The 18,768-nt window shown below is 43.3% G+C and overlaps 1 protein-coding gene across 1 annotated transcript; it reads left to right on the forward strand.

The window, feature by feature from the left end:
• Positions 1-18,131, forward strand: TSPAN15 (tetraspanin 15). Its single transcript, XM_086616381.1, has 8 exons — positions 1-96; positions 5,496-5,681; positions 7,851-7,925; positions 10,636-10,731; positions 12,295-12,411; positions 15,475-15,522; positions 16,915-17,031; positions 17,979-18,131. Exons 1-8 carry the CDS (start codon positions 1-3, stop codon positions 18,129-18,131), a joined length of 888 nt encoding a protein of 295 aa, XP_086472507.1.
• The last annotated feature ends 637 nt before the right edge of the window (positions 18,132-18,768 follow it).

Raw genomic sequence — 18,768 nt, forward strand, 5'->3', positions numbered from 1 at the left:
ATGGCGGCGGGGGACGCGGAGCAAGTGCGGTACTGCGGGCGGCTCTCCTACTTCTGCCTCAAGCTCACCCTCATCACCTACTCCACCACCTTTTGGGTGAGGGGGGCGGCTGCCCACGCGTGGGGGGGGTGGGCTGCTCAGGCGTGGGCAAGCGTGCGGCCGCGCGTCGGCCGTCCCGGGGGCGTGCGGGAGGTCGCGGACCGGAGTCCCGCGTCTTCCCGGGAAGGGGAGTTGGAGGAGGGGGGGTGTGCGGGGGTCCCTCCTGCGCAAGGCGCCGCGGTTTTGCAATAATTAATGCTTCCGCTGCCAAGCCGGCGGCTGGCACACCTGTGTCTGTGGGTGCAGCTCCCCGGCTTTCCCCAGGGACTGACAAACTGGTTTTGGCGGATGGGGACTGGTAAGGGTTGAAAGTTTGGTGGGTAGAAATCGTTTATGCGTGTGATAAAAGTATCGCTTTTTTTCGCCCTAGGGGAGCTGGGCAAATAAAGCCTTTGCCCTGCAAAGTCAGTCGTCATCATAGTCAGAGGGTAGTTCCTGTTCGGAGCCTTGGCTGGGCGGTACGGTGATGCTTTAAAACTTAAAGGTGTGCCACACTCGCTGCCCTCAGCCAGGTGTCGGATAAAACCCATGCCCTGTCTCCTGAAAGTGATAAAAGTCGCAGCTTTTGGGTGCAGACGCCTCAAACGTGGCCAATTCACCCTGACCAGGCACCTCCCGGGCTGGAAGGAGCCATCGGGGCCCGTTGTAAGGACCGGGATTTTAAAAAGTGCTTTTTCAAGCTCTGGGATACTGGGGTACGCTACTTGGCTGTGCTGGCTCCAGCTTGTCCTGATGTATGAGATGCTTAGGCAGGGTTTCTTTCCGGCTCTTTCAGTTTAAACGCTGCTTCAGCTCTGGTTTTGGTGGTCTGCGTTTCTGTCTCAGTAGCCGTGGAATTTACGAGGTGGGAGCGTAAAGCTTTTGGCATGTTTTGTGGGAGAAGAGGTTTAGCTCCACCAGGTTTGATAGTAGGTGCCTGATTAAAGCTATGATTTAAGGACGAACAAAAACTGAAATGCAAAGCGTTTGGGTGTAATTTGGACTTTTTTTGAGATCCTGAATATCTTTTATCTGTCTTAGCAGACAGACTAACCAAGGAAAACTCTTGGGTTGAGACTCCTGAAGTTTCCTGTCTCACTCCACAGGTGTGATTTTCAGAAAACGGAAATTTGTTGCATTGTTTTTCACTCCCCCCTGCACGTCCTTCCCAAAGGACGGTGTGTGTTGTCTGCTCCACATTTTCGGTTGGCCTTGCTGGTGGGATGTAAAAATTAATCTGATCACAGAAGAAGGGCCCCTCTGAAACGTTCCTCTGAGCGTCCCTGGAGGACAAAGCCTCTTTCAAGCAGCCTGAGGATTTTTATTTACTCTTTGTAGTTGCTCGCCCTGGATTTTCGACGCTCTGCCCTTGTTTATAGCCAAGCTCTCCCATCTCGCCGCTCTGTCGAGGAGATGGTTTGCCCTGGGAGGGGGAGGGCGGCAGGCACGACGGGGGCTGCGGGAAGGGGACGGATGGGGGCTGGTGGTGTTTGGAAGGCTGGTGCTGGGCAGCGTGCTCCTGGCGCCCGGGCCCAACACACGCCGTATTGTGTGGGGTACGGCGTGTGGGTTTGTCTCTCCAAATTATCTTTTATTCTGGCTTAGTGAAGCAGATCTCATTAGCTGTAAATATCAGTGGTCTGATTATTTTTTCAGCTGTACTAGTCTTCCTGACTTGTTTTTTGTTTGTTTTTAATTGGTGTAAATGGGAGTAAAGTTTGGCTGTGGAGTATTGGCTTACTTAAATTTTAGGTGATTTGTGTTCTTTAGCTGCTTTTTGGGGCTTTGACATCCGGGATGCTGAGGCCATTCGGTTCCCTCCCTGCTGTTACTGTTCCTCCGGTACATTTGTGAGTGATGAACACCCGGATTCAAGTCCCCAGGGTTGCTTAAAATCAACAAGAACTAAACATCAGCCTTATCCAAAAGCAGAAAGGAAATGAAAGCATCGTGGGAGTGCCAGAGGGGATGTGTGCTACAGCCCTGTCGCTGCGGCGGCTTTCCATGTCACTCGGGGCTTTTTTAAAAAATAGCTATCGGTGTAACTTTTTCAGGCAGCTGGTTTGCTGGTGAACGAGGATGTAATGTAATTTTTCTCACCTGGCCGAAACAACATCCAGCATTTTAAACAGAAGGTGCTGTTGTTGAGCAGATGCTTTATTTAAGAACAAGGATTGTAAATACAGGGTTAAAACCATTACGCTAGAAATAAATGCTTTTCCTTTTTCTGAGGAAAGTAACTTCTGTGTGTGCAAAAGCCCCAAAGAAAGTCCCTGATACTTGCTGGTGGCTACTCATTTAATGCAAGTCAAGGCCAGTTAATTTTTCCTGCGGACACAGTGCGAATCGCCAAATAGGGAGCCGTTGTGAAGGATGCAGGATGTAAACAGTACGTATATTTGTGGGCTACCTACGTAAAAGTGGCATTTCCACCCCTGGTCACAGGAAGGGAGAGCACAGACCCGGAGAAGAGACATGGGTGGGATGATTGCTGAGTTCACACATCTGCTTGGCGTAAATAATTGCTGCGATCCATTTGGCTGTGTTAAAGGTTTAAACGGTTTTTGTTAAATGCTCCAAAAAATAGAAGATAATAAAGTCATAAATGCTGCTTGGAATGAATGAGGATTTTATTTGTGTGTTTAGGTGGGTTTTTTTTCCCCCATACTAGTTTTTTATGCTTCAAAATCTGTATAAAACTTGGAATACGTGAGCGTGTCTACTATACGATAGGTCAATTTGGGTTTGTTTTTTTTTTTTAACTTATTAGCTGATGAAGCCTTCCTGCCTCCCTGCAGCATGTGTCCCCTGCATGCCACGAGCTGCAGAACTCTTACTTTAGGATTGCTTGAAGGAGTTCTATTGTAGAGGTATTTTGTAGTCCTCTTCATTTGAGCGTATCCTGGAGCCTTCCAGAGCAGATGGCTTGGTGTGCTTCTGGAAGAGAGCAGAGGGGTGACGAGGAGCTCCCAGTGGATCACACGATAGCTTTAATCCCGTAATTTGTCTGGGATGTGATATCGGCCACCTTGGTCCTTGGGACGGTAAAAGCTGTAATGGGTGGGAGTTTGGGAGGAAGTGGAATTTTGGGGTTTTTTTTTTGGAGGCCAAGCTGGTTTTGAAAAATGGAAGATGAGACCAAAGCTTCTTATATACTTAAAGTGCCAGAAGTAGTCTTGGAGGTTGCGTGAGCAAAATGCAGATGGAAGGGGACAAAGATACATACATACATAAATATGTCTATATATCTTAAGCTTTTGAAGTGGGAACATATCTTGTATTTCTACTCACAGGCACCTTTGAATCTTTAAAGCTAAAGACCACCTTAAGTTGAATGTTTTGATGAGAAAACTACAGCGAAGAATGACGTTTCAGTAAATGTCTAGTAATTTCAGTAAATTTCTAGTCTTGAAACAACACACTTTGGAAATTCAGATAATCCCCATCAAGTTTTAATGCATATGTTTTATGTCCTATGGGATTTTTTTTTTCATGATTTCTAAACACAAAATCTTCTAGGCAAGCCTTGAGCTTGTTAATGGTGCTTTAGTGTTTGTCCATCTTTAAATTGTATTTTATCTGCTGCTTTCTGAGCAGGGTGAGTGCAGTCTGGATACAAAGGTATCAGGCTTTTAGATTTTGGGTTTTTTAAATATTTTTTAAAAAATAATAATAATAACAATAGAACTCCCAAATCACATATACATGTATAGTCACCGATTTTATAATCTGTAATTGTTTTGTATGGTTCTGAGACTCTTTCCTCATTTGTTAGAGCTGTATTTTAAAATTTCAAACTGATTTGTTTATGTTGTCTTCTGCTTGAAAAGAAATTTATGATTTATTACACAAATCATTGCATTTTTTTAAAGAATAAAGCTGACATTACAAATTGACCATTTAGTAATAAAAAAACTAATTACGGTTTTACAGTAGAAGTGTATAAATGGTGAATTTGGGTACCTGTTATTTGTCCACCTTGTTTTCTCTTTTGCCTTTCTTTAATCAGTACAATTTCTGAGTTTGTCAGAGGGAGGGTTACTCTGAATTCGGTCGTGTAAAATTTTAAGTTGCTTTTTAAATGGCTTCTGTATATTTATTTTTATGGGTGAACCCTTCTGAGATTTTTCTTTTTTGAGTGACAGCTTGGTGGCATTCCTCACATAACGTCCCTTGGGTTTTTTATTCTTGCCTGTAGAAAATCAAGAATTTCCAGTCAGTTGTTACTTATTTTAAGATATCCCATAATTAAAACAAAAAAAATCTTCAACTGTTGGGCTCACAATCTTGCGAAGTTTGTCGTGTGTCTGTGTAGACCTTTGTCTGGGACATACCATGGGAGATAAAGAAGCTTCATATATTTAAGAAACGTGCTGTCCTCATCGTTGGTGTGCAGGGAAAAGACTCGGGGTTCCTGCAGAAACATTGGGTCAGAAAAGGGGAATGCTGTTTATCAGATTGCCAAAACGATTGATTTGAATCTGAGCTCTTCCCTGAGGACGTGTCTGCTTGTTGGAGTTGGCAGTAAAGTTTTTCCACTGCAATTTTCATGATTGTTGTGGGCTTACAACAATAAAAATTTTTTCTGTTTTTTTTTTTTTCAAATTCAACATGATTCAAAGTGACTTGCAGCACGCTGTAGGTTTAATACCAAATGATTTTGACTTAGTAGTAATATCTTTACCTTGTTAAATGAAACGCATCCCTTCTTGTTTCACTTGTCAGCTTTATCTGATAATGCTCAAGCAAGTGGAGTAATTTCAAACTTGCAGGTTTTTAGTTTGGTGTTTTGTGATTGTTGGTTTGTTTTCTTTTTTTTTAATTTGGTGTATTTCTCCCGATGGTAGGAAGAGTGGAGGTATAGGATACACCTGGCCATATTTACTGAGCCTAATAAAATAGGAGGCGATAGGAAGGGATGTATAAGCTGTTGATTGCAGGCTGATTTAGAAATTGTGTTGTGTTAGGGGCATATATATATATACACACACACACACACAGGTGCACGCACACACACACATACATATGCACACAGAGAGGGAAGGACAGACAGACATGTGAAGGAGGGATATTAATGCCATGGCATTTGCTAGTGTATGTAATATATGTGATCTCAGATGAGTAATAAATTACATTTCAACCAGTGACGTATGTTTCAATTTGTTTAACTTCCAGAATGTTAAAACATTGTTAATCATATTTTTGAAAGCACCAAATCTCAGTTTTTTTCTAACTCGGCTTTTTTCTGCTTTAGTCTTGGAGGTGTTTTTTTTTAATCTGTACTTCTGATTTGAGTGTTTCATTGTTTATGATGAATTCTGAAGTGAGTAGTCACAGGTTCACATGTACTTGTGTACACTCATCTCTCTTACTGGGAGAAAGAGTAACGTCTGTGCTCTTCTCTTCTTCTATTGCAGGTGATCGGAGCCCTTGTCCTCGCTGTTGGGATTTATGCAGAAGTTGAAAGACAGAAGTACAAAACTCTAGAAAGTGCCTTTCTAGCCCCAGCAATTATTTTAATACTTTTGGGCATTATAATGTTCCTGGTATCTTTTGTGGGTGTACTGGCTTCTTTAAGAGACAATCTGTGCCTTCTTCAAGCAGTAAGTGGTTGAGGTTTTTTTATCCTTAATTTTTAAGGCTTGTTGCTTTTTTGTTTTCAGTGTCACCTGAATTGAAACCCATTAACTACGTCTGCACTGAAAAACATTTTAATGAAGTTGCTTTTTTGTTTTTAACTGCTGTCTGTGGATGTCCCTCCGTCAGGGAGCAGCAGTATTTCGTCTCGCCAGCGACAGGACAGGCGAGGGTCAGAGCCCGGTGCTGAGTAAACCAGCTTTCCAATAGGAAAATAGGTCTTTAAGGAAAGCAGCTAGGAATGGTATCAGCACGGCGGCGTGGATCTTGTGCAAACTCCACTGTTGACATACCATTTGACGCCAGCCTGGCACCGCGGTGCCCCGGCTCTTTCGCTGGTCCGGCCGTACCGTAGGCACGTGCCCTGCGTAGGCGAACGGTGTTGGAGAAGAGGAAATAGTGCTGCCCCTTGGCCGAAGGAACAGATGAAGTCTGGCTGCAGCTTCTCCCCATTGGTACAGGGGGATTTCCCAAATCAGAGAGATTTCCGATTTCAGATTCTCCGCAGAGACGAGTTGCGGTCTCTGGTGGTTCTCCAAACACTTCTCGTTTCAACCCGGAGGAAGCCACTAGAGAGAGAAACCCCAGCTCAGGCTGAGCATCCGTCAGGCTGCCGGCTGCTGGCATCTGTCTGCCTTTGTCTGGGAAGTGGAACGTGACGGGGGAGATGGAGAAATGTGTGTTGCTGTGTTAGCTGCCTAGCTTCGAGAGAAGAGCCCTAAGGGAGAAATGAGAGGGACAAAGTTTTTCTCTCCAGTGCCTCTGGAAGGGTAAATTTTAGGGAAATTCCTGTATAACGCTGTGGTTGCAGATGGAAGTTGCACATAAGACTAATTAAAAATGAAGCGCGGAAACATAATTTTCACCTGCATGTCAGTTCAGTCTAAAGAAATGCTAAATACGTGATACGTTACGTAGGACAAAGCAAGAAGTAACTGTGGATTTTGAAATTATGCTGGAATTTTACTGAGAGCCTATCCTTAGGCGGTGGTGGCTTCTTTCACTCTGAGCGGGGTGGTGCGTCCTCTTCTGAGGCCAAGGATGTTTTCTGGTCCCATTGTGGTAGCAAACTCGGTAGGAAATTTAGACGAAGAAAGTCTCTGATGTCTGTTTCTCAGGCTGATTCCAGATTTAGCAGGAGAGAAGGTATCTGTCCGGTGAATTCGTGACACTGGTGTTGAGAGCACAGAAATTAAACCAGCTTTTGGGGCGGAGCGTTAGTATTCCAGATTATTTTCAAATGAGAGATCGTATAACTTCTCTCCTGTTGAAGTTCGCTGTTAAGAAGCAAGGTGAAATTCGTGTAACAGCCATCTTTTACGCCTCAAGAATCGTTTGGGTTAGAATAACATTTCAAGTCCTGGCACGTGGCAGTTATCTCGTGGTGTTGCTATGGATTTCTTCGTGTTATTCATATTTTGCATGTGCTTTGATGAGTAGTCACAGATGCATGTGTCGTGGTCGCGTGCGAGTAGCGCGTTTGCGAGCATGGCACGCAACACAAATAAATAAATAGAGAGCTGGCAGATGCCATTTTTCTTGCCACTGGGCATAGTAAGTCTATCCTGTTGGTGCCCATCGTGCAGCATCGTGAGCTGATGCTGTACAGCCCAGTTCCCTCTTCCGAAGCAACACGCCAAAAGCCAGAATTTTGCTTTGATTAACACTGGCAATTCAGTATAAAATGGTTTGAGTTATCTTAAAGCGCTGCTTTACCCAAGAACTGAAAGCTAACAGGTAAGTACTGGTTTTTGTAGGCAGCGTTACACGTGGTGTTCGGTGTGGTTTGTAGCAGTCCGTTACTGTGCTTCCCTGGGATGCTGTTGTGGAGAGAAATATCTTGGCACGATAAATGCATCTATCGGTTTTGAGTCCATTAAAAGTGGAAAAACAACACGTTTGCCAATTGGGCAAAACCCAGAATGACTCAAGTGAGGGGAAAAAAGGCTTTCTTGGGATATGACCAGTTTTATAAGAATAAAACCATAATTTTATATCTTTTCTCTAAAATGACATCTCCTATGCGGAAAGCCAAGTATGTTGGCAATTGAACGTTACGGACATAGGCACACTAATTGAAGGAGTAATTGGAGTTTGTTCTGTTTGAGGTCTCACTTGCAATTGTTTTTCTGCAGTTCATGTACATTCTTGGTATCTGCTTGCTGATTGAGCTGACCGGTGGAGTGGTGGCTCTGATCTTCAGAAACCAGGTGAGCCGCTTGCGTTTAGGCTTTGATCACCGAGAACGTTGCTCACAGTCCATGAGGCTGTGGCTATGCTACTGAGCAAACAAAAGGTGTCAAAATTATCGCCTGAGCACTAATTGACAGAGGTCTGAAGGCAAGTCCAAACTTTTCAGGGCCATTCAGGTTTGGGAATGGGTGGGATTGGCCACCCGTTCTAGAGATAAATTCCAGATTAAAGAATTCTGAGAAAATCTGTTCACTAAGAATGCAAAATACGGACAAAAAAGTTTCCAGCTCTCCATGTATTACAAAGTGCTTTTTTCTCATTTGTTTTCTGGGTCTCAGACAGCTGATTTGGGAAGTTCCAGCTGGATTTGGAGACTTTGTTATTTAGTGGCCAAAATATTTTACTATGAATAAGGGACAGCTCTTGCCTGCCCACATCCATAAGCAGCATAACTGATTTCTGAAGGAGAAGCATCATTTACAAGAATGCTGTTACTATATAAAACCTTAACTTTTCTCAACAGAAAGCAGCAGACTATATTTTTTTCTGTTAGAAATGTTTTAAAACATAAATGTGTTCACTATGACAAGTACTAGATTTCTATGCTTTGATTTTTTATTTTTTCTGATCTGGCAAAACCATGAGCATTGAAAGGAGATGCTGAATAATAAGACCTCTTCCCTCTCCACCTCAATCCTACCAATCTCATTTCCACAAAAAGAAGTCATACGTACTATGTTACATACGTTATTAAAAAAAAAAGGCTTTAAAAAATTTTTTTTAAGAATAACAACAATTTGAAGTAGTATTATGTTTCCCTTGCTTGTGTTTTCTTCTTACTCTGTGCTTGACCAGAGTCATGAACTTGACTTGTGAGAGCAGAGGATGAGTTAACTTCATTTCTAGAAGCCATCGTTAGCTGTTGCCATAGGTGTCGCCTTGACACCGCACAAGGATTTATTCCGAATTGTGGTGGGAGCCCCAGGCTCATCCAGAGGGAGTGGATCAGCCTGCCTGGTGTAGGAGTGTGAACATCACAGGATGCAGAGAATTTGGTCAACAGAAAATTAAGTAGATGCCAAAGATGGTATTTGCTGAGAGGGTGAGGAAGGATTGCTGTTGACTTTCGGACAAAGAAAACGTGTTGTTAGGGTTTGATTCGTAGATTCATAGATTTCTAGGTTGGAAAAGACCTTATAGATCATCGAGTCCAACCATCCCTAATCCCTATTAAACCATATCCTCAAGTAGATCATCCACCCTATTCTTAAACACATCCAGGGATGGGGACTCAACCACCTCCCTGGGCAGCCTATTCCAGTGGCTGACAACCCTTTCAGAGAAGAAATACTTCCTAACATCCAACCTGAATCTCCCCTGACTAAGCTTATGCCCATTTCCTCTTGTCCTATCACCCATCACTAATGTAAAGAGCCCTTCCCCCAAAGGGATGTGCTAAGCCTTTTCCCAGCACGTGTATTGGCTGTCTGAGCAGGACAGCTGTGCTCAGGGGCACGTTGGCTGGTTTGGTTTATGAGGTTAAGGGAGAAGTTTGGGTTAGTATGGGGAGGAGAAGGAAGTATTTAATAAAAGCTTAGGGTAATAGCCTCCATTTAAATGCTGATTGTTTTGCATGTCTCATTGACTTTTCCCATTTCTTTATTTTCTTCTCAAATCTGTCGAGCCTGAGTGAGGTGATGCAGGTGGCGTGAGAGTAGTCAGTATTTGCTGCTGTTCGTTCTTGGCCAGTTAGGATAGTCCTGCAAAATCCCGTGTTATTTCTAATCACAGATGTGGTAATGATTTTTGTTTTGTTTTGAAGTGTTGCATTTTGTAATACCGAGAAAATGTGTAGGTGTATTTCAAGTTTCTTTCTGACCTGCAAGGATTTAGCTTTGATCATTTTAGCAGCTGTGTTGAAAGGGAAGTTGTTATATTCTGGTTATGTTTAGTCTCAATTTTTGCTATGCCATGATGGTCCTGGATGTTGAAAACTAAATACTCCTTTTTTTTTTTTTTTTTTTCCCCTCATCTTCTGAACTTTAAAAGGGTTTTTTTGTTGATTTAATTTCTAATATTCCAAGCTAAGGTGATACCATTTTACATCTGCCACCACTCTGCTGCTGTATTTCTCAAAACTGTGATAGTAAAAGATACAGATATGAGATCTTTTTCTGCTTTTTTCTGCTTGAAGGTGGAATAAAGCTCATTATCTGACAATTATGGACTCCTTGGAAAATAACATGGTGAAAATAAAATTCATGTTAGATGGTGAGCAGGGAGAGAGTCAGCTCTTGTCACCCAGGGGGTAGTGCAGACCCCGGTGCCAAGACTCACCACCCAAACCTGCTGTTCTGTCACCCAAAAGATGTCGGGGATTCCCAGGTCGCAGTGGGAGGGATCCTGCCTTCCCATTCTCAGCCTGGGAGACAGCGAGGCCATCTCTGGGAGACGCTTGGAGAGTCTCGGAAAAGCAGCACCTCGCACTGTTAGCAATTCCCAGCACAAAACCAGCAGTGAGGCTGCTTCTTTAAAAGAGAACGGAGGGTCAGTCCCTGCGGGACTGTGCTGTGCCTGATTTTTAACTGGTATTTGTTTTTTTCTTTAAAAAAAAAATAATTAACCTTCCCTCTTGTGTTCATCAATTACACTTGTTGCTTTAACCTGTTCTTTTATTTTTTTTCAACGTATGTAACCTGTGAATCTTGTTTTACTTCTGCCTTCTAGACAATCAAATTTTTGAACAATAATATAAGAAGAGGAATTGAGAATTACTACGACGATTTAGACTTCAAGAACATCATGGATTCTGTTCAAAAGCGGGTTTGTTGTTGTTTTATTTTTTTTTTCTGGGACTAACTCAGTGCTGAGGTGTGGTAGGGCCTCAGCAGCAGCTTTGAATTTTTTCCAGTGATGGGATAATCAAATTCTTATTGACGAGGGAGACGGGATCTCATGCGTCATCTGTTACGGCATCGCTGCGGTCAGGGCTGCTCCAGCATCCCAGCTGGCATTTGAAGCCCTCTAAATCACTGCAAGAAACGGGGAGCAAAATGGCATCTTTTGCCTTGGCAGGTGTGATTCAGATGCTCCAGGCCAGATCCTGCAAGCATGTAGGCTTACAGGGGCCCTACAGCCAAATTCAGAGAAACTCAGCCTAAATTCCGCCCAAGTTCTTGTGCTCAGCATTTCTGCTGGCTGGTCCAAGACATTCAAAAGCACCTCGTTAACAGGAGGCACTGGATAAAGAGAAATTAGGTGGCAATTAGGCTGTTTGAACCTGGACCGTTCTATTTTCACTCGAAGGCACGTAGCAAGCTCTTTAACAAGGTGGTTATTCAAAAGAAATGCCCGTGGAAGCATATATACCTGTAATTAAAATTCAGAAATTGTGTTGAGCCCAGCTGAGGATTACTTAATGGCACATGTAGTTGACTCATAGCCTTTTTTTTTTAAGCCTAGTGTGTTGAAATGTTTATTGGATTACTGAAGAGCTCTGCCATGCAGTTCAGAGACTATAGAAGAAGCAAAAAGTGTTCAGAAATGTGCTGCCAGGGCCCCTGTGATGTCAGTGACCATGCCAAAATAACGATTAAAAAAAAAAAAAGTTAACTTAGGAAGTGATATGTATATTTTATGACATAGTTATGGAGATGGCAGCTGGCTTTGAAAAACAGAGTTAGCATGGAAAGTCTGTCAAAAGCAAGCCATCCTGAGGAAATTTTGTCATTAAGGCTTCATAATGCTTTACAGTTTCCATGCACTGCCCAGAATTATGTGTATGTACAGCAGATATACATTTTAGTGATTAAATAAACTGTTCGTTTTCCCTTCATTTAAAATATAGAGTGAATATTTGTATTAAGTCAGTGTAGACTTACACTATTTGTTTGCCACATTCCAGTTCTACTAAATTACACCCAAAATGTTTTGGTGAGGTTTTTTTTTTGGTTTTTTTTATGCCTTATAGCAACACTTTTGTCTTTTAGACTTATTTAGAAATGTAGTCAAAATCCTTAAATAATGGAAGGGGTACATTACAGCTCAAGATGGAGTGAAAGTAAAAACATTGCTCAATGATGTCCAGACCTGAAAAGATAGTTTTTCGACTCAGAAAAGTTGGGAGGTGGAACTTAGCGTTAAATACTTTGCTCTGGCACCTTGGGCAATAGCACGATGAGTGACAGGGGAATGCTACTTATATATTTAATTCTTTTCAATTATATCTACCGTAGACATTCCTATATGCCTTGCTAATAAAATGACAGAATTGCTGGGTAACTCAGTGCTAAAATTGCTTTGATATTACTTTGTTTTCTAGTTATTGGAAGAGTTTCCATTAAGAGATGAGAGATCTTTTTTTGTCTTTTGTGTCGTTTTTTCCAGTTTAAGTGCTGCGGTGGGGAAGACTACAAAGATTGGTCGCAAAACGCGTACCACGACTGCGCGGCACCGGGACCGCTGGCCTGCGGGGTGCCCTACACTTGCTGTGTCAGGAATAAGGTAAGTCCCGGCGTCTTGGCATCGCTGCTCTCTGCCAGGTCGCCGGCGCTCGCTTAAAAGGGTGCCTGACTTTAGAAAGTCTAGGGAGTGGCAGCGATGCATACCAGCTGCTGCTTGATCGAAAAACCCAATGGAACGACCCCTGTCATCCAGAAAAATCAAAGCCATCCTTGAAAACTGCCCACCTTGCCACACTGTAAAATCCTCCCTGGAAGGCCACCCTGTCTGGACCAGTTTCTCAGTCTACGATGAACTGGTATTAACTGCTGCTGGCAGCACTAGGAGCAGCTGTTAAGTTCCATACCGATGATTTTGTGCAGACCCCGTGTTTTATATAAATATTAGTGGTTTTAATTCATCGCTCTTCATTTGAGGGGTGAAGGTGATGTTGAATCTGATGAAGAGCCAGTCCTCGGTTTAAAGCCGGAACGGGCCGTCCCTGCCTACCGGCGCCTGTTACGTGCTGCCCTTTCAACGCCTGCCTTGAGCGTGGCTGTTTAATTAACAAAAAGGAAAATAAATGCAACCGTTTTGTCAGTAATCCTGCTAGGTGTTGCTGAGAAATGCGTGTAAGAGGAAGGTGTTTCTTACGTGTGCTTGCAGACTTTTTGTGCGTGAGAGAGAGTCTGTTTAAATCTGCGCTGAGCTTTGATTTATTCTCCGAAATCAAAGCTAAACAGTTACTCTTTGAGTCTTATTAGGTGTTTGAGAATAAGAAGGTCGTGTATATGAAAATTCTATCTGCTGATCCACAGCTGCGCTGAGCGGAAGAGCTCAGGATTTTGCCCTCATTTGATGGTAAAGGAAGATGGAGCTGGCTAGGAAAGAGCAATCTGGCTTTTTCGCGGCTGTTCGGAATACCGCTCGCTTTCCTGTAGCTCTCATTTCTCTGTTGAAGTCTTGTTTTAAAAGTTTGGTTCGTGTGTGTGGAAATCCAGCAGTACTGTGATTAATATGTGATTAATAACGCCAGGCGCCTTTGCAGCTGAAGTAATGGGCGATTAGTAACACCAGGCGCCTTTGCAGCCGTGGCACAAATAATCAAACACGTCGTGGATTGCAGATGCGACCTGTCAGGCAGGAAAGCACTGAAGTAGGAACTTCTCCAGGGAAAACAGGGAGTATATTCTCTGTGTGCTGCGTTGGCCACTGGGGAGGGAGCGATGAGACTACTTGCAGCCTAAAGGTAGCCTGCAAAGTGTTAGGCTTAGGGAAGTTAATTGAATGGAGGGGAGAAGCCCCAAAATAACAAGCAAACGTCTTATTTAAGGATAGGCTGTCCAGCCAGGTGCTGCAGTACTTTAGGGCTTGTGGCTTTGCCACACCGGGATGCCATCCATGTGCCTTGTGAAGTCCAAGCGGCAGGATGACACTAACACCATGGCTGTGTGGTCGGCTGCCTTGGGAAGAAAAAAAAAAACCCCACACAACCAAAAGGTGCATAAATCTTCTATGTTTGACAAATGCTTCCAAATACAGGCTGGTTTCTGTCCTGGAAAGCTACAGATACGGCTTGTGATTACTCACTCGCTTTGTAGTCATGGAAAACTCCTGCTAATGTCGGAGGTTGGATCCTGATCCTCTTAAAGCGCCCTGTGCTAAGACAAGCCAGGCTCATGTTGAGGGGGCTCCGGAGGGATTATTTTCAAGACATTTATTAAAGACTTACGCTAGTGTAGCAGATAAAAATCAGCCCCCAAATGCATATAAACCCCTGTTTCTAATGCGTTTATCTCCGTTGCGTTCGTCTTCTTGTGCCACGATGTCCTGTCAGCGAATGCTGTGTTCAAGATTAAATGATGCGACCGTGTTCCTTGTGGTTGTGTGTCTCGGGGATGGCCGCGCGCTTGTCGGTTAGGCTCAAGCGTTTTGTAAACGTGAAACCACTACAGCAGACACAGCAACGCGGTGGTGCCTGGTGTTGCAGACTTTGGCTTCCAAGAGTATTCATCACCTGTGGTTGACAGATGAGTACCCCTCATGTTTTCCCAACAAATGTGAGAAATAAAGCTTTTTTTTTCTTAGGAACGCACCCAACCTTGTTTGTCAGCCAGTTGCATGTTCAAGGTGAGAGCCCGGCTTTTTGGGGGCTTAAAACACCTGGCTGGTGTTTCTGCCATTTTGTAAAATCCATCTTCCTTCCATCTTTTGCAAACATCGCTCTACCACCTTGGGGAGGTGACCTGGGAACCCCAGCCTACTGCTCAGAGGCCAGCAGCATTTAGAAACCTCATTTCTACATCTCGTTTTAAGTTCTAGGGAGGGTATGTCAATACCGTAGAGTTTGCTCTGCCTGATTTCCCTCATTCACATGTTCTCGTTTTCCTCCATGTCTTTGGCTTCGTCCGTTGCTTCGTTCAATGCTGGCAGCCTTTACATTGGCTGATTTGTAAGGCAGGATGGTATTTTCAGGTTAGCCCTGCCAGGCCAAGTAGAGCTTTAGGACCCATGTGAAATATTAAACGGCTACAGAAAACGTGTTAGTGTCTGTGATGAATGCAAACACTCAGTCTTCTCTTAAATACATGAAATTTATTTTCATATAGATAATGATATATAAAATAGATTATAATAAATCTGGTCTGGTAAAATGTTCATGTAAGCATGCGTAATGTTGGATGTTATTTGGGGTTTAGATATTTCTGAGCTTAAATTCGTCATTGTGATGGCATGATGGCTGTGTTAACCCCCCGTTTCCTTAATCAGATGTGTTAAGTTATTAAAGCCGTAAAATTAAAACCAGCTGTTGGTTCTGCAGAAGCAGCTGTGGCGTACAGCTCTGTTGTAGCTAGCTTTGCTTTCTGATGCCACGCTGGTTTTGCTGGATGGATACAGTTCGAATGTCTTGTGCCATGACACACTGGCAGAGTAATTTCTCTAAAATCATGTAGAGCTCTATTTAAATCTGGCCCTGGGGATGCTGGAAGAAACCGGTGTTGGTCTGCGGAGTAACCCTTTTTGTTCCTTTTATATGAGCTGGGTGAACACAAGAAGAGCAAAAACTACTTTTTTTTTTGTTTGTTTGTTTTCTGCTATAATTTACTTTTGTTGTTTTCTTTTCAGACAGACATTATCAACACTATGTGTGGATACAAAACCATTGACAAAGAGGTAACGTAACCAGTGTCCGCCCTGTCATGGCAAAGGGTGGTGCTTCTCTGCTGCTTTTTTTTTTTTTTGGTCAGTTATAAAATTGTCTTCTGCATGCTTAAATCTACCAGACAGTTAAATCAGCAATTAAAATGATTTTATCTGGAATACCTTTAATATAGAAAAAAAAAATCAATCTTGTTTGATTGTGGTATCTTCCCTTCTTTGTATCTTCCACAATTCCTTGTTTGACGTGCACGGAGCGTTCCTTCCCAAAGCGTGCTCCCTTTATGCTAATCGCACAATTAGTACAAGGAAAGATTCTTCAGTGCTTTTACGTAGTGACTTGAGTGTGGGAAAGCTTTCAATACTTAAAGCCAAAGTTTCTCACTGAGCAAAATCGTTTTTGGTAAAGCCAATTTAGCTGTTTCTAAGTATTTTATATCCCAGTAGTGGGTGTTTTATTTTTAAGCCTCTAATAGTTATTCCTGGAAGAGGAGCGAGACTTCCCAGGTTGTGTTGGCAGCCTGCTTCTCCTTCCAGGAGCGGGATGTGGCCTCCTCCTTTGGTTTTCCTTCTTGGGAATAGCTTCAGTGACTCCAGAGGAGAGGCTGCCTGCTCAAGGCACTAATTGCAGAGTGATTAAGAAGGGAAATCAGTAATTGGATCTGCCGCAAGTTCTCCACTCCTAGCTCTGGAGTGCTGGTGCAGAGGAGGGGCTTGGTCTAAAAAAGCCCCTCTCCCCGGCTCGTTTGAGGCACTTGGCGCACAATGCCAGCTTCAGTTGTTGGTTTTGGGGATTACCAGTTATCTTTACGTGTGACCTGTCTTCATTTAGGTTCATTTGATTTATGGCTTAATCACCTAAATGCCCCAGCCTGGCTCTAACGCCCAAAGCACTTAAGCATATGCTTAACTTTACCCCATTCATCTGCTTAGGACCCTTGGCAGCCTCAAGTGCTTTCTGTATTATGGGTTGGGGTCGCCGTGCAGCACAGCTTGCAGGACTGAATCTGAAATCCTCTTGTTCCTGCCCTTTTTAGAGTCTATTGCAAAGCACTCGGTCCGCAATTTATGTTTTTTCCACTGCTGTACTTTCAACTTGGAAGCGGAGATAAAAGCTAGAGAGAGACTCCTCTGCTTTCCAAGCGGTCTAAAATGAGAATTGGATGCATTTCTTTTAGGAAAGTAGTTGCAAAAAAAAAAAAAAAGTTTAAAAAAATAAAATTACTTGTTCAGGTGTGGAACAACTTAAAAACAGATGGAAGAATTAACAATGAAGTCTCTGTTAATTTCAGTGGATTTAAAGAGACGAGAAGGAGGACCAAATTTGCCTCCCTGAAATTTGAATTATGATGTGTGTCATATGCCCGTGCAACTGCCTGTTTGAACATCTGCTCTGTTTTTTTGCAGCGTTTGAGTATTCAGCATGTTATATATGTCCGCGGATGCACGAATGCGGTGCTTATTTGGTTTTTGGACAACTACAGCATCATGGCCGGCGTGCTGCTTGGCATATTGCTGCCCCAGGTAAGAAGGAGCCAGTGTGTTATCCGTTAAACAGACTGTCTGATTTCTTGCTACGGTGTGCAATATCGCATTTGACTATATTTAATTATCATTTTTTACTTAAATTTAACATAACTGATAAGCTGAGGTGTCATTCTGGTAATTTAGTAGCATTCCTGTGATATATTGCAGGATTCGGTGGGTGAATTTGGTTTTTCTGAGGTTTTATTTGGGTCCTCTTCTCCTGATAGCAGTGTCCAGTGAGACTTTCGAACGCTCCAAGGCACAGGGGTGGTAATTCCGCTGTATTAGCTCTTCAAGAAGGACGATGAGGTGCTGGAGCGGGTTCGGAGAAGAGCAACGAAACTAATGAAGGGTTTAGAGAACTTGTCCTATGAGGAGCAGCTGAGGGAGCTGGGACTGTTTGGTCTGGAGAAGAGGAGGCTCAGGGGGGACCTTATCGCTCTCTACAATTACCTGAAAGGAAGTTGTAGGGAGATGCGGGTCGGTCTCTTCTCCCATGTTATGAATGACAGCACAAGAGGGAATGGCCTCAAGTTACGCCAGGGGAAATTTAGGTTGGATATCAGGAAAAATTTCTTCACAGAGAGGGTTGTGAAGTATTGGAACAGGCTGCCCAGGGAGGTGGTGGAGTCCCCATCCCTGGAGGTGTTTAAAAACCGTGTAGATTTGGCATTGAGGAACATGGTTTAGGGACCCTGACAGTGCAGGGTGAATGGTTGGGCTCGATGATCTTGAGGGTCTCTTCCAACCAGATGATTCTATGATTCACAAAAACAATCCGTTTTTAGTGTATATGCAATGAAGAATAAAGATGTGAGTTTCTATGTATATACTGCAGACCTGCCCGTATGTCTGACGTGTACAGACGTGATTTGTAAAAGCTGTGTGAAGCCTTAGGCAAGCAGTATTTGCTCTCTGACTAGAGATGCCCCTTCCTTTCGCAGTTCCTGGGAGTGTTGTTATCCCTGCTTTACATCACTCGGGTGGAAGATATCATCACCGAGCACAAGCTGAGCGAAAGACTCTTTGAAGAAGCGCGGCAAAGTTCTGCCCCCGAGTTTACTGGAGCTGGCTGCTGCATGTGTTACCCAGGGTGACTTCAGAAACCTCAAATACAGTTTAAAAAAAAAAAAAAAAAAGGCAAATCCACCTGTTCTGGTTTGTGCGGGCTGTTACAGATTGTGGGTGTAACGAATCAGCCAGCAGAACGGCGGTGGGTCGGCGGCGCGCCGATACCTCCGTAGCCTCGTCGCTCTCGGTGTGTCTGCAACCAAAGGGCTTGTGGATCATTAAATCTTTTTTGAATGAGTGATAACGCAGCCAGGAAAACTGTCCTGGGAAGATTTGAAGGCAGATTCTTGGGAAGAGCCTTTGCGTCTTGGGATGTTGTATTTAAATGTTTGTCCTTTCCGACTTTATTTCATACTCCTTCCGAAAAAGATTTCTTGCCGAGCTACATGGTGGATGTTAAACATGCGTTTGATAAAGTTTTTATGCTAATCTTGATGAATTTACTGACCATAGTGGATGTGATGCTGAACACTTTCATTGCTCAGTCTTTTGTGCCTTTTAATAATGGGGCAAATGCCAGTGTCCAATCAGTCAGGTAATGCTTGATATATTTTTAATGCGATTTATTACTGCCTGGCTTTTGTATAAACTTATGGGATGTTTGAGTCTTGTATGTACTGTGGTTTTCCTCTTTAGTAAATTAACTAGGTGACTTATGATTTT

The sequence above is a fragment of the Tauraco erythrolophus genome, chromosome 9, assembly GCF_009769465.1.
Source record: "Tauraco erythrolophus isolate bTauEry1 chromosome 9, bTauEry1.pri, whole genome shotgun sequence".
NCBI classification, from domain to species: Eukaryota; Metazoa; Chordata; class Aves; order Musophagiformes; family Musophagidae; genus Tauraco; species Tauraco erythrolophus.

Bases quoted from the DNA above. Each gene is read 5' to 3' on its own strand.
- TSPAN15 (XM_086616381.1), top strand. From the start codon at position 1: ATGGCGGCGGGGGACGCGGAGCAAGTGCGGTACTGCGGGCGGCTCTCC. The intron at 5,682-7,850 runs GTAAGTGGTTGA...GTTTTTCTGCAG, and splicing joins ATCTGTGCCTTCTTCAAGCA to TTCATGTACATTCTTGGTAT. The intron at 17,032-17,978 runs GTAAGAAGGAGC...TTCCTTTCGCAG, and splicing joins TTGGCATATTGCTGCCCCAG to TTCCTGGGAGTGTTGTTATC.